The sequence below is a fragment of the Camarhynchus parvulus genome, chromosome 3 (genome assembly GCF_901933205.1).
Source record: "Camarhynchus parvulus chromosome 3, STF_HiC, whole genome shotgun sequence".
Classification (NCBI taxonomy): Eukaryota; Metazoa; Chordata; class Aves; order Passeriformes; family Thraupidae; genus Camarhynchus; species Camarhynchus parvulus.
In genome coordinates this window covers 7,267,296-7,283,357 of record NC_044573.1, presented here as the reverse complement: position 1 = coordinate 7,283,357, position 16,062 = coordinate 7,267,296, and the positions used below count along the sequence as shown (strand labels likewise).

Here is a 16,062-nt window from a genome sequence, read left to right as displayed (position 1 = left end):
TTTTCACCACCAAGTGTCACCAATATTTAATTACCCTGCTAAGACATTATGAGCCTGAATCACTCTGTAAGATGCTTGTGTCCAAAAGAATAAACTGGCATTGATGTAATTACCTGTGTATGGCTCAACCTGGCAAAACCTTCAGCCAAGCGGAGTAAAACATCAAACCCCTAAAAAGGAGCCGCGTGCTTTGTGCTCCTTCGGGAGCTGAGGAGTGAAACCTGTGGCTCAGAGTGGCGTGTTAGAACCCATCCAGGAGCACAAACTGCTTCCCACTGCAGCCTCGGTTCTCATGGGCACGGAGACTCGGGAGCCAGGGAGAAGTCAAGACCTCGAATCTCAGTGTATTCAAGATTTATCTACATCCCTATGCACATAAATGCCCTTTCAAAGGAAAAAAAATAGCCCCGTGTGATTAAAGTCTGCATCAGTACAAATCCCAGGCTGGTTTAGACCGTACACACACAAGAACGGAATGTATAATCACAATGCCTGGGATTCTCCTTAACTTTGCTAAGGGCTGGGTTGGAGCTATTTTGAAAGAAGCAACTGTATCTCCTTTAAGCATTAAGCACTCTTGGCAGTAATAATTGCCTTGTAACTAACTGCTCATTAGCACTCTCTCAGACCTGAATTACTGCGCTGACTTTCTGTTGCTCCCGGTCCAAGAACAGGATTATCATCCCGGCACCAAAGTCTGCTCTTAATTATACTGTTACAGATACAAAAAAAAAAAATCCAATGAAATAAATGGACTGACTCTGGATTTAGAGGAGCATAACTGAGATCAGTTTGTCCCATTGTTTCCCATCTAATCCACAATTTAGCATGATAAAGCACAGTGTTCTACACAAAGCTTCTTTTAGCTGGGAAGACCAGCTTGTTTTACCCACCAGTAGTATGTCATGGTGACAGATAACTATTTTAATGAATTTAATACTCTTATCTGAACTCCTTATCCAGGAGACAAAAAAAAAAAAAAGAGAAAGAATATGACACCTGCTTTAGATAGAATAAAAGCATTAATGTGAAGAACAGGAAACCAAATGTCTGACCCTGAGTGATGCTAAGCAGCTGCAGCTTCCATGAGCTTTGCAGGAGTTGTAAGATCTCTGTGGATGATATTTTAAGATCTAATGCGGTACTTTCTCCATTATTTTATTTCAGTTTGTCATTAATGCAAGGGAAGACACTAGATAAAACACCTGAAGAGATCACCAAGTACAACCCAGATGCCTGAACACAACTTTACGAAGCAGAACTTGCAGTGGCAATGCGTGTAGGAGCTTGATCAAAGAGAGATAATTAATCATGTACATACAGGTTGGATGAGGGGAAAAGGCCTGAGGAAAACCCACATGAAAAGTCTTCATCACACAAGTACTTACATTATTGCTTCATAGCTTTTTATGGCCTTAAATCCAAGCAAAAAAAAAAAAGACATTATCTAAGGTGGTCTAGGGAATACAGCAAGGATATACAGAGACAGACTGAGGAAAGGGTAAATGAGGTTTTACAGCATCCCACATTTCATTTGCAAGTGATGGAATGGGCCGTTAAGACCGTTGGAATGATTTCTTGCATGGCAGAAAGCAGAAACTCAAGAAAAGAAAGCAAGATAAGTATGTATGTTTTAGCAGAATTCTTACTAACTACTAAATTATTATTGGCTGCATACCAAACACTCCACACAGTGATAAACAACTGTTCATTTTATTTCACTAAACAAAAAGCCCATTGAAGGATTTCTACTATTACTGCACTCACTGGAACTCACTTGAAAAATACAGTTTTGGACATACATCAAATACAACTTACAGCTGAATAGCTGCAGTGGTCTGACTTACTTTCCAAACATGTCAAGAAAATGTTCTGTTCTCCAGGCAAAAGGAGAACAACAGAGCACAGCAGTGCACTAACTACAGGTATCAGACATTCCCTGGGGCTCAGAAATAGCTTCTCTTCTTAATTGTGGAGAGTTCAGCAACCGGCCCTGCTTTCAGGGCAACTGGGAGCGGGGGTGGTTTCATATCCAGCCCCTCATTTTTGGTGGCAATCCAGCAAAACCAGTAGGAATTCCCATATTCTGTCTTGCCACCAAAAAAGGTACATTTTCAACAGCTGTGGCAGCACAACAGTACATAAGGCCACAGATTAAACCAGAAAACCAAACTCATCTCAGTAAAAAAAAAAGTGTTGCTAAAAATGGTGTTGCTTTTGATGCCAGCATTGGTTCCATCCCCAGTGCAGAGTCACAAAGAGCTGTGGCAGCACAACGTGAGGCCATAGGTGGTGGTGGCAGTGGCAGGGATGACAAAATCCTGAAGATCTGCAGCCAGGAACAGGTTATGCAGAGCTGTGTACCAGGCTGTATAGAACTGTCATTGTGACACATCCCATCTCCCCCAGAGGCAAGGCCAGTTATGAAATCCCTCTCTGCTCTTTGCCCTGGCTGCTGCAGTTTGTCACCTCCAAAATTGTGCCTATAGAACAGTTTTAGAAGCTGCATCCTAAAATGGATCCTGGAAATCATCTAGTTTATGGGAGAAAAAAAATACTACAATGGGAGGTTTTTTTTCTGATCATGCTCTATTGCATTAGCTCAACTGCAGGGCTAATGACTGGGCATTGGCAAGCTCCTGAACCACTTCTGTGTCAAAGAACACACAAAAGATCCTGAACATCTGAGTCAAAACTAAAATCCCCTCTAAAGTGCTTATGACTGCACAGCCCACAACTGAGGCTCTTTCAGAAGGTGCACCCGTGTCCCACTTGAAGACCTGGACCCAAATTTGGTGAATGATGGCTCTGTAAAATGTGTGTTGCAAGTTTTGTGCTCCCCACACCCTTTCTTTCCACGTGTTTATATCCCCTACATGTCTGTACAACATTACCAAATGAAATTCCTACTCTGCTGTTATAAACAGCTGCCCAAACTTAAGGAGAGTAGAGAACCATTCTGTCCAGGTTAGGTTCTGTGTCTGGGATGATTGCTTTAGGCTCTGCCCATATATCTATCACCTGATAATCTGTCGATTCTCAGCACCTCTGAAAGGCAACTCTTGTAGATCTGAAGCTGGGTTCTGTGACACATCAGTGCCTAAACCCTGCGAGCAGCTCTGGAAAGAAAGAAAAAAAAATCCTTAAATCTTTCCACCCTCCATAGCCCCCACTCATTGGTGCAAAGCCCTTTAGCAGAATTGTTTAGACCACATAACACCCACAAGTCACAATTTATGACGTTTGTCAGCCTAATCACTGTAGACTTTTTCACAGTAGATCCCCACAGTAACAATTATTTTCTGCTTTACTGACTCAGGGAATTTCATTCTAGTTTTTCTCCCCTTACCTCCCATCCACTCTTTTATTTCTAGGCCACATTTCTTCATTCTCTCTTGCATGTATTGTGCCTTTTGTGGCCAAAAAAAGCCTGCAGCTATAGTATTTCCCCATGTTGCTAGTGGAGACTGCAACAGCCTGCATAATTTGTCCCCTCAAATGCAGATCTGCCCTAAACCTTCCAGTTTATTTGCTTGGCCGCACCGGTGAGTGTCGAGTTGTTCAGTAAAACTTGGAGCTTTTGGGTTTCCAGTGAATTATCAGGAATTATCTGAATTACCTGAATTATCGGGAGTTTTGGGGTTTTCAGTGAATCCCTGGGAAATAGAGAACAGAGACTGCAAGTTTTCCGTGTTTATTGTCATTGCAGCAGCAGCAGCACCAGCCGTGTGACACAAGCACGGCTCAGCTCTGTCTCTGGCACAGGCTTTGTTCTATAAAGGCACAAAAATCATTGCAGGCAATGGGATTTCAAAACATTCCAGGAGAAATCTCAGATCTCTTTTTTTTCTCCCTCATTTCCTTTTTAAAGGGGATTTTTAAGTCAATTTACGTAAAAGCTTTACACACACACACACACACGACTGAAAAGCAGACTTCCCCATATTCCATCATTTTATTCCATGCCATTCAGCTTTAGTTTAGCGATGCCTCAGCACCCCTCAGCAAGGCAGACCAGGGAAGGCAGCGAGGGGCTCCCACACACCCTTTTTGTTCCACACGAAGCCAATCTCCACCTTCACGCAGCTTTTCCAGCCTGGCAAAACCCGGGCATCGCTCCAGCCGTGAGGGCCGGCCGCGCAAACAGAACACCTCAGGTGCACGGCCCTCACCTCCCGCCGGACCCCAAAGGCACCCTGCTGGCCCACCCGCCTCCACAGCATCCCCGGTGGCCTCCGAGCGTGAAGTTATCACAGAGACAGCCCCTACCTGGCCTGGCAGAGCCACGCAGGATGCCGGCCTCGGGCGAGTGGGCGCTCCGCCGGCGGCGGGGCTCGAACTCGCCACCCTCAGCCCGGGCCGCCACCGGGCGCCTCTCCCTGCGCGGCGGGCGGGACGCGCCTGCCGCCTCCCCGCCGCGCCTGCAGGGGTCGCTGTGGTGAGAGCGCGGAGTTACGCGCGCCGCGATTGGGCGGTGCTGAGCCGCGGGCCAATGGCAGGCGCCGTCTCACCCGCGCTCCCGCCCGCCCGCCTCCGGTGCCATCTTGCCGCGGCCGCGGGGAGCCGAGCGGGCCCGGCCATGCCGCACTTCCAGGCCTGGGAGGAGTTCACCCGCGCCGCCGAGAAGCTTTACCTCGCCGACCCCATGAAGGTGGGGTAACCCGGCCGGGAGGGGAGGGTGCGCGGCCCGGCCGCGGGAGCGGCGATCTGGAGGCGGCTCCAGCTGCGCGCAGCCCGGCGGGGGCGGCGGGCGGTGTCGGGCTGGGGGGATCGCTGGTGGCTGCACGGGGGAGGCAAGAATCGCAGAGTCTCAATCATTTAGGTTGGAAAAGACTTCTGAGATCGTCGAGTCCAACCTATGGCCGAATCAGCCATATTAAGTAGAGCAGAGATGACCCGAAGTGCCACGTCTGCTTATTTTTGAACGCCTCCGGGGATGGTGACTCCGCCGCCTCTTTGGGCAGCCCTTTCCGATGTTTAATCACTCTTTCTATGCAGATATTTCTTCTAATGTCCGCCCTAAACCCCTCCTAGCACACCTGAAGCCTGCGTGGAGGTTGCACCCTCCTGTCAGGGAGTTTAGGGAGCGATAAGGTCATTCCTGAGCCTCCTTTTCTCCAGACTGAGCAGCCCCGGTCCCATCGCTCTGCTGCGGGCTCCTTCCAGCACCTCCGTGTCCTTCCCGAAGTGACAGCCCAGAGCTGGACACAGCACTGGCAGTGTGGCCTCACAAGTGTCGAATACAGGGAAAAAGCACCTGCGAGGAAGGGGATTACTCGTTGGTGTGGCAGCTGAGCATCCTTTTTTTGTGGGACGGGAGGAAACTCATTGACAACGCCGAGAGCATCCCTAGGGAGCGGTGTTACAGGCGGTGTTATTGGCAGCTGGGATGAACCTCAAAGGCTGGACTTCAAAGACCTTGAGCTCATACCTGTGTGTTGGAAACCGAGGTTAAGAGTTCTGCTGCAGTATCAATAATTAGCTTATTTTATCAGTTTGTAGCATTTAAGACCTGTATTATTTGAATTTGTCCTTTCATTAGCTCGTACGCTGCATTGTTGCCTGCAGTGACATTTCAGACTGGAAGGTGTTTGCATCCTAAAGAATAATTCCTCAAGGACTTAACTTCTTGGTTTATGACTGTTTCTTCTTTCTGGTCACTTTTTTAATGCAAATATTAAAATTAGCCTCAGTCTTCAGAAAAAGCATTATAGTTCACCTAAAAAGCAGCACAAAAATGTGATGTGAAACTCACACCTGAGAAATCGTGAGTAAAAAAGGCCTAGTGTTCTTCACCAAAAATAGGGGAACTAGAGAAACCTTCAGAAGATTAAATTAAATCTAATTATTTAAAGCAGATTAGCTCTGCCTCTTAATTAGCACAGAGACACCATATGTGATTGCTGCTGATAGTAAAATTGCCCAGTTTGGCCTGCCTAGGCTCTGTGACATTCAGTTAAGTGAAAGAATGGATGTCACTGCAGCCAGGAGTTGTTGTTCCCCTTTCCTTAAAGGAAATCTCTTCCCATCCATGGCAGTAAATTTGTCTGATTTACAGAGGGGTCTATATAGTACCCTCCTGTTAGTTTGGCAGAGAATTAGCTCCAGCTCGGGGCAGGTGACTGCAGGACTAGCTGTGATAATTACCATAGCAGAAAAAGTGGTGATGTTGAGCCTGCCCCACTCACCTGATCCCTTCCCAGTCTTCATGTGGAGCTGCTCTTTTCTGAAGTGTTTCCAGCCTACAAACACAGGCCTCCAGTTGGGTTTTTCTGGGGTGTGACACACAGCCAGGGGGTGTCTCCTCTGGACATGACTCTCATGGTTTGTCCTGCCTGTCTCAAGGTCTCTGCAGCTGTTGTTGCTGAATTTGCAGGGTTTTGAACGTGCCCAGGGTTAACCTTGCTGATGCTGCTGGAAAACCAGCCTAGATTGTAAGGCAGGGAAATGTGGTGGGTCAACTTCCCCACCACCTTGGCTCTGGGATTATATGCAGCTCCCACAGCCCCAGAGCTGAGGAGTGCCACAGAGGGGCTGAAAACATGGAGCAGAACATAATTATGGTTAAGGGGAATGTGGGCAGATTCCCTTCAATACATGCTGAGAATTGTTAGCTGTCAGTGCTAATTCCTAAAATGTTTTTCATTTCAGGTCCGTGTTGTCCTCAAGTACCGACATTGTGATGGGAACCTCTGTATCAAAGTAACAGATGATGTGGCTGTAAGTACAGAGCACATTCCCTTTCCAGAGCTTCTTGTGCCACTCACAGACTTCAGTTTTGCTGTCAGTCACCTTGGGAGCTCTTGGACACTGCCTTGAGAGTGCCAGACAGTTTGCTAAAAACTTGTACTCAGCTTTCCCTCGTTGCTGTGTCTGCATTGACCCTGACCAGTTCAGGAGCATTTTCAAACTGGTGTTTACTGGTGTGAGTGGGTCCTTTTTATCTGCTCAGAGTGGTGAAATCTTCCAGCCATAGGTGAAGTTCCCTCTTGGTGATTGTGAGGCTGAGTGACAGCAATGTTACAGCTAAGAAGCTGTTTTTCTGCAGTCCAGGGTGTTCTGGTATTCTGCAGTCCAGACAGGGTATTCTGCCCTTCTCTTGCCTTCAGACTTGGAAAAGAGTCAGATTTCTTCTTTCCAGGAAAAGTAGTGTGGCATTGGAATTTCAAGTGCCTGGAATGGATGTGAAACTCCAGTAAAGGCACTTCTTGATAGGGCAATGGGGCTTAACATGGGTGAGCTGTTGGGTGTGGGGCACTGATAATGGGGAATTTAAGGGTAATTTTGTTGAAATCTCCCATAGGGGAAGTTGGAGTCAGGTGATTCACAAACATAAACCCTTCTGGGGTATTGGCTACATTACCTGCTTTCAATCAGAGAAGGATGTTACACCAGGTGGGGGAAAATGGAGGCTGGTTTCAGGGGGGTTTTGTTTGTTTGGATGTTTATTTTAATCAGATTCTGTGTTCCCTGTTTAGGGCTGTCTTGGAAAAACAGGTTTTGCTTGGGGTAGGGGATCCCCTTCAATGGGAAACACTGATTTTGTGTCCCTGGCAGTGTAACATTAAGGACTATGAAAGGCAAAATAAGCTTGCTTTCAGAATATAAAGAATTGGCAAGTAACTTCAGGTTTAAAATCTGTTTCTATGTTGAGACAACACAAAAAAAGGGCAGCTTTAAAACCCAAGTTTCAACAGCTTTTTGGAGCTAGAAGAAACTAGGATAAATTCTGAGTTTCCCTGTTTTCAATATGGGAGGCATGAGCATTAGGGGAAAGCTTAAAAGCAAACACAGATATGTTTGTGCTCTGAAGCAGGGTGGATGTGTTGGTGCTGCCTCCTGGTAACTACTGAACATCTCAGTGCTCTCCTTGTTTTGTGTGCTCCAAGCACAAATGAATACATAGCAGCTACAAACAAGATAAAAAGCAGCAGAAGTGAGATCTGATATCAGGAACTTTGTCTTGCAGTGTTTGCTGTACAGAACAGACCAGGCACAAGACGTGAAGAAGATTGAGAAATTCCACAGTCAGCTCATGCGACTCATGGTGGCCAAGGAGTCCCGCAGTGCTGCCATGGAAACAGACTGAAGGGCTGCCAAGAAAATCACTGCTCTGCTCATATTTCACTGGAAACAAATCTTTGGGATTGTAACAAAAAAAAAACACAAAAACCTGGGGCAGGAGATGCTTTTATGTACTGAAGTGGACTGATGACAAGTCTGAAGCATTTTCACCCCTCAGACTCCACTTTGGAAATCTAGGAAAATAAGTGCTTTCAATTGAAAGCTTATATTTATTTTTGGGTATTAAGCAACTATTCTTACACGTTAGGTATGCTAAGAAGACAAGTAAATATTTTAAATCTACAGCATGTTAATGCAAATTTGTTAGGCCACAGGCATACTTCTGGAAAGTTACTGTAAAATCTCATATAGAGTTCATTGTGTTCATACCTTATGCTGGTGTATTCTGAAAATGAGAGGGTTTATTAATCAAATACTGTAGCATGGTGGCTGGGTTTAATAAATATTTACATACATTATATAAATCTGTCAGGTTTAGAATAACAGATGTTTTCTGAACTGAAATGTGGAAATTGCCAATTTGTATTACCACTGGCACTGGCAGCACTCAGTCATAAGATGTGCAACATTATCCATAATGCAGTTTGCAGAACTCTTATACTGGCTGAATGATTAAACTTCTGTATCTTAAAAATTAAAACAGAACTTCACTTGAATGTTCCTAGAGATCTGTGAGAAACTGGGAGGGTTTTTTTCTGCTTGTGCAAATACTGTTACTAAAAAACAGTCAGTGGCTTTTTTACATACTTGAACTGTTTTGTACTAGCAGGGGTTTGTTTTCCCATCCTTGCTTCAGGCAGAGTTGAAGTATATGAACAAGACAAATTCTAGAAGCTCTTGCCTATTATGCTAATAGAAAATATCCAACTGAACAGCGCCCAGATTCCTTACTCTAGCAGCTTGTTAACTGCAATTTCAAGTGTTACGTGTGGCAGGTGGATGTCAGCCAAATGGATAAATGGATGCAAACACCTTAATAAATACTTAAATACCACTGTCAGAAATAGACCAATGCTCCTGTAGCTTAGATGTGTTTCTCACAGTAACCTCTGGTAGGCTGATGGAAGCTTTAATTGTCTCTTGTAAAAAAGCTTTTTGTTTGAAAACCCAGTAGCTAAAATTGATACTTGCTTTGACTAGGTCTTGCATACTTGAAAACAGAGGAACATTTTCATGTGATTAGGCTGTTGGTATAACTAGGTGCTTTCAGAACTGATTATTTTTGGGTTAAACCAAGCCACAAAAGTAAAGCAGGACCATACTTGTAGTGGCATTTTTATATAACAAAACAATCTATTTAGGTAGCTACCTGCTGGCACTTACATAAAAATAATGGAGCTGCTGGGAAGCAGTGGACTTTCCACATTTGCCAAAAGCTTGGAAAAAACCCACCAGGCTTGAATATTGCATTAGAGTACCCTTTCAGCTGAACATTGAAGGTTGCACGTTGTTGGAAAATACTGCAGCGCTAAATTCCTGGTGACTGCTCAAAATTCTGGTCTGCAACAGTGACTGGTATGTATGTAACATTTTTGTATTGGCTTTTGAAATATAAATAAAGCCAGAGAGAAGGCTGGGCTCGGTTCATTGTTAAACTTTCATGAGATACTGTAATACTGAAATTTTTCTTTGGTGCTCCAAATAACATTCCTAATATTTGCAATAAAGTAGTAGAGAGACTGGGTGTAGCAAGTGGCTGAAAGGCTTCAGCTTTATACCCCAGCAGGTTTTAGAGGAGGAGCAATTACAGCACTGTGTATTAGAGCAGCAGTTTTCAGGCAAAACAGGCAAGGGAATACATTTCTACTTTTCTAAATTCAGAAATTATTTCCCCAAAACCCTGGGGAAATACTATTGCCACTTTTGTAAGAGTGATGTGTTGTTAAGCTTGTTCTCCATATACTTAGAAAAAAACTAGAGTGGTTCTGTGCAGCCAGAATGCAAAAGAAAATATTACAAGGCTGCTGCTTAAGAAAATTAAATGGTATGGAAACTTGTTCAGAAAAATAGAGGTGCTTCATAACTTAGTCCTGGAATTTTCAGCCATTTCCACACTGTGTCCATGGGGCAGTAGAGAAGCTCTGAATTCCAAGCTCTCTCTCTTTCATGCCTATGCTCTTGCTGAGAGTATGTGTGCTTATGTACACTGATTACTTCCCTAATAAACATCCCCTGAGCTGGTCCATCATGTTGCCAGCTACTGGAGTGTGTCCTCTGGTTTGTGATTACAAAATCAGTGTATTGTGGCTGCTGCAGCAAAGGGGTGCTCACAGTACCTGCATCTCTGCACTGGGCAGCCCAGCTTGCCAGGGACTGCTGCTCTCAGCCAGGAGCTGGGGCCAGTTTCAGGCTGCAATCAGGCAGGAGCTCATGGGCACCCTGTGCAGTGACACACAGGTGACCTTTGCAGAAGTGGAATGATTGAAAAAAATAGGATGCTTTTCCCTGCTACAGCCAATTTTGTTGCTGCCTGTTAGTTATCTTCAGTAATTGTTCTGTTTGGTGAGAGTAGTTTAGTAAAAAGATAGGGGCCTTGTTATTGCTCCAAGAACTTGGGTTAGTTTATCCATGGAATTTATTCTGTTTCTCTGGGGTTCTCACCTGCTGGGTTCCCTGAGTGTCTTGATTTCAATTCTTTGTGCAAAGCACTTCATATCTGAGCTCTCTCTTATATTCAACTACCTATATGCAACCACTTCTGTTTCCAGTATTAGGGGTTTGAACCCTGAGATGCTCCATATGTAATCCATTGTGGAAACACATTCTGGAGTGCAGGAATTATCTGGAGAAGTGAGAAGTTTGGTCACAGGTCTTTGTTTTAGAGAGCCTTTTGAAAAAGGCCTTCCTATTAAAGTCCTGACCTAACTTCTGGGAGTGACAGGTTTATTCTGGAAAACTGGATGCTTTGGTGCTGGAGTCTGTCAAAATGGGAAATGGAGCCAAAGCCAAGCAGGTGCTTTTAAAAATGTTTTAACTTGTCAAAAGAATTATGTTTCATCTCAGCAAGTTTCTTCACACAGTATAAAAGTGGGTAACACTCAGCATTTTGCTGGAACAAATGTGAGGAATCTGTTTTCTGTCAGTAGGACTGGGATGATCACTTCTTACCATAGGCTGATCTTAGAGGATTAAGTCATTTTAGATGTTCTTATGTGGTATTTGCTGGGTCTCCAGGGTGAAGGAGGAATTGAGAATCTGACTCCATGTTCTTAGAAGGCTATTTTATTATTTTATGATATTATATTAAAGAATGCTATATTAAAATTATACTAATAAATAGAGAAAGGATACTTACGGAAGGTTTAACAAGATACTAATTAAAACTTGTGACTGCATCCAGAGTCCTGACACAGCTGGAACTTGATTGGTTATTAAGTAAAAACAATTCACATGTTGGATAAACAATCTCCAACCACATTCCAAAGCAGCAAAACAGGGAGAAGTAAATGGGATAATTTTTTTTCCTTTTTATCTGAGACTTTTCAGCTTCCCAGGAGAAGAAATCCTGGTGAAGGGATTTTTCAGAAAATATAACAGTGGCATTCTGAGGTGTCCATCCTGCGCTAGGGAGGATGAATCCCCTCACTTTGATCACCTGGAAGGACAGAACCACAGTTACCTTACCCACCTGTGCTTTCTCACTGCTGGCCTGGGGCAGCACAAACCTCTCACAGGAATTACACTGTAACCACCTCTTCAATGAAGTTTGGATCTGAAGTGGAAGTTCAGAGAGAATAAGTGGGTTTTTTTTTCCTGTAAATTTATTACCTAGGCTGCAGATTATGCACAAGTCCAGACCCTTGAAGATTCCGTGAGCATTAGTGGGTGTCCTTAGGGAGTAGAGCTTAGTTGAAAACTGGTATTCCTTGTACAGTGCTGTGTGCTGAGGCACCTTCCAATTGACAGAAGCAAAGCTGTTTTGATAAATAAATCCAAGGAGTCCTTTTGTTAGATAACTGTCTTAAAGGAGCCTTACTTTTTTTTTTTAGGAGAAACTAGTCTATGAAGATCTACATCTAATTCCTTGCTTATGTTAATAGTGATTTGTTTTCCAAGACATGGGGGTGTCTCTTCTGAAGTGCCAATACTACTTTAAGGGTAGATGCTGTGTGACTCAACACAACTTTTGTTTATAAAGATATCTGTTAAAAAGAGCTTTGGCAGTTCAAGGACTGGTATTTAAATACAAGCAACGGTTGAGTTGTCTTTCTTGCTGGGGATGACACAAAAACATGCCTTTCATCTCTTATTACTTTCACATAAGCAGATCTTTAGTCTAAGTGGACTCTTCAGGCTGGCTTTCAGATAAACCTCCCCACCCTGATGCTGGGCTGAAGTGTTTGAGTCACTCCAGACTGGAGACAGATGTGGGCTTTTTAGTCTGTAGAAATGTTATTTTTGAGATGAGAATGATGCTTAAATGTATTTTAGCAGCAGATTAGTTACTCAGCAGAATGCAAAGCGTGGTAGTTTGTTAAGCCCTACTTGTTACGCAAGAATGTGTGTGTGCCCAGCACCAGCTCCAGCAGAGTAAATGCTCCTGGGAGAAGATGGGCTTGAACTGGACCATGTAACACTGAGGTCTGTGGGAACTGAGCAAATAAAAACATGGTCATGGCACCACAGCAGAGTTAACTGCCTTCCTGCAAGCCCAGGCCCATGCTGTTGAACGTGATCTTTGTTTCTGGTGAAGGTGAGTCCTTATGCTCTTACACTGTGCCAAGGTGGTTGTAGGGGTGTGTTCCTGGAGTCCTGTGATGGGAAAGCAATTACTCTCTGCCATTCTAAAAGCATCTTAAGCCCTGAGTGCCATCTCTGAGTGCTCTGGTGTGGAAGTGCCTGGTCTTCCAGCAGGAGCCAGTGTGCTGGACCCATTGTGACTCCTCAAACAGACAGTTCCTGGCTGTTGTGAATATTTGGATTACAAAACCAAGAGTATAGAGTTTCTCTTAAACTGTAATGCTGGTATTTATGAAAGTGTTTTCCATTTAAATCAAGACCAGCTCTGAAGATATTTTGCTTTGTTTAGCAAGTTTTGGTTTTGTGCTCACATTTTTTTGCTGCCTTTTTGGTGGCAATTCTTGGTAATTTTTTTTAGAACTTAAAACATCAGTCATACCGTGAGATCTGGGATAGATTGGTTTGGGTTTTTTTTTTCATTTCCTTGGAAGATGTGTGTGCATGTTGGGTTCTTTTTCTGTCTAGAAGAAGACATGTTCTTCTCTTCGTGAAAGGACTGGTCTTCATCGTCCTGCCTTTACTGAGAACCTTGCTGAGCTACAGGCTGTGCTTAGAGCAAGATTCCAAAGACTGGCTCCTTGGACAGGGGCTTGAGCTTTCTGGACACCTCCTGAATGGCTGTGCTGGCTGGTGGTGAGCAAAGGAGAGTTCGGGCAGCTGAAATATGCATTTTAACTGGGCTGCTCATGCAGGTAAATGCAGCCACCTCCGCTGCAGCCCTGCTAGCATTGTGTGCCTGGCAGATGAAAGGCTCGCCTCGGGGCGCTGACAAATGAGCCCTGGCAAACCCAGTGCGGCTCCAAATGCTGCTCTGCAAAGGCATCTGCTCGGGAAGGAGTCAGCAGGGCAGGGGATGAACTAATGCTTCAGACACGTCCTGTGAAATTCGGTGTCTTGCTTTAAGTTGCCTCAAAAGATAGATTTTTGAATTTGGGGGCAGGAGGCAAACTGACCTTTCACTGATAGACAGTGAGAGACATAATTCTCTCTCAGAAAAGTCTGCATTGGGGGCTCTTCCAGATCAGTTATTGGATTAAAAAGGAAAATAATCTAGGTGTCAGTTCTTTTTTCCTGGAGAAGCACAGAGAGAAGAAAGAGAAAGCAATTCTCATCTCTACTTGCTGCTCCTATTGTTTTGCACATGTGGAATGTGTTAGGAAGATTGTTTACCTGGAGTGATTTGTCAGTTGGATTCTGCTGAGGATTGTTTTGTTTCCTTAACCAATTGGAAAAAGCTGTGTCCTGGCTGTCTGGAGACAGTCACGAGTTTTCTTTAGTAGCATTCTTTAGTATTCTTTATAATTTAGCAGCTCTTTAATATAGTATAGTATAAACAGTATAAATAAAAGTTTAATAAAGCAATTATTCAACATTCTGGATCAATGGAGTCAGATACCAATCATTCCCTACATCAGGGACTCCCTACATTACTATAGGTGGGTTTTTTAAAAACACATTTTCTGTGGCAGTGCTCCCATGTAGCTGAGGTCAGGAACCAAAGGAATAAACAAATTTCATCAGGGATTGTTGGTTTGTGTCCAGAGGCAAACCTTCTGTGCTTGCTCACACAGCAGAGCTGGGTGACCCGTGGTAAAACCCTGCAAAAAAGCAGCCCTGGTTTGAGCAAACAGCTGCTCTGCAAAGAGCTCCTGACCCTCCACAGATGTTGGTGGTGCCATGAATGTGCAGGCTGGGATTCCACAGAGCCTTGGCTGCTGGTTCCCCTTGCCTCTAGCGCCGGTTCCAGTGGATCTGAGCCTCACCAGAGCTGTTCCCATTCACCAGAGCATCAGAAAACCCCTTGATGTTCTGGAGAGCTGCTGGTGTGGTGTTCCTGCTGGTTAGTGTGCTGAGATGGTCGCAGAAGGTCAGCTGAGGGCTATTGGTTTCTCTATTGAAGGCACTTGAGAAGGTAGTTTCATGTTCAGACTCAACTGTTTATTATTTCTTATCAGAAATAGAGGACAGAAAAAAATGCAAATTTCCATTAGTTAAAATAGCCAAACAGAATATTGTGCTGGCTTTGGCTGGGGTAATTTTCTTTACAGTGGCTGGTGCAGGGCTGTAGTTTGGGTTTGTGCTGAAAGCAGAGAGATGTTTTTGCTGTTGCTTGGCAGTGCTTGCACACATCATCAGGGCCTTTCCTGCTCCTCACCCACCCAGCAGGGAGAGGCTGGGGGGGGTCAGAGCCAGGCCAGCTGACCCCAGTGACCCAAGGGACATCCCACACCTCAGGGAATCCTGGCCAGCAGGTAAAGCTGGGGAAGGAGGAGGAGGGGGGGATGTTGGAGTCACTGCTTTCCCCAGTAACTGCTCTGTGGGATGGAGCCTCTCCTTCCAGGAGATGCCTGAACACCTGCCTGCCCATGGGAAGCAGGGAATTCATTCCTTGGTTTGCTTTTCTTGCATGTGCATCGTTTGCTTTACCTCTTAAAGTGTCTTTATTTCTATCCATGAGTTTTCTGACTTGTACTCCTCTGATTGTCACCCTGATCCTGCTGGTGGGGGAGTGAGTGAGTGACTGTGGTGCTCGGCTGCCAGCTGGGGTTAAACAGTGCCAAGTATCTGTGTGGTAGCTGTAATAAAGGGTTGTGACCCTGGCACACAACACAGTTGCATTTTTAACTTTCATCTCATAGAAGTTATGTTTACTATGAAATTCAGCACAGTCTTGTTTGTATGTAAGTGAAATCTATATGGTCCTACAGAAGAAAGATGGACTGCTACTAATGTTCAAGAAAAACAATACAGAGCAGTTTGTGAAGATAGATGCCCCAAAAGGGGTAGAACTCAGCCAGCACATTTGGTGTGGAAGAAGAAAACTACAAAAAAAAGACAAAACTTACAGAACAGTTTAGGGACGTGTTGCTTTAAAGAAGACTAGTTTTTAATTTAGGTACTGCTGCTGCTCAAAACAAAAGAGAGTGAGAGCTACAGCAAAGGCTCTGGGCAAAGGACTGCTTGAGCAGACTGTGATGGTTGGGCTGAAGAGGTTGAAAAATATGAAAGGACTCTTTATCTGTGATCAAAGGTCTGTCTGCCTGTCAAGAGCCCAACAATGCAAACAGGAGCTGAGATGGCGTGGAGGTGATGGAAAAAGAGGATTGGATCTTAGGAATGAAGTAATAGCTGAAAACTGAGACTGAATGGTAAAACCTCAGAGATGATGAGGAGTTTAATGTTTGCTTGTTCTATTTTTCCTGGTGGGATGAGCTGCTGCAGCTTGACCTTCTGAGG

At 44.5% G+C, this 16,062-nt stretch overlaps 1 protein-coding gene across 1 annotated transcript; it reads left to right on the top strand.

The window, feature by feature from the left end:
• The first annotated feature begins 4,514 nt into the window (after positions 1-4,514).
• On the top strand, positions 4,515-10,270 carry SRP9 (signal recognition particle 9). The gene is made up of 3 exons (XM_030946399.1): positions 4,515-4,651; positions 6,652-6,720; positions 7,970-10,270. The coding sequence occupies exons 1-3, from the start codon at positions 4,580-4,582 to the stop codon at positions 8,087-8,089; spliced, it is 261 nt and encodes an 86-aa protein (XP_030802259.1). The 5' UTR covers positions 4,515-4,579; the 3' UTR covers positions 8,090-10,270.
• Positions 10,271-16,062: the final 5,792 nt, after the last annotated feature.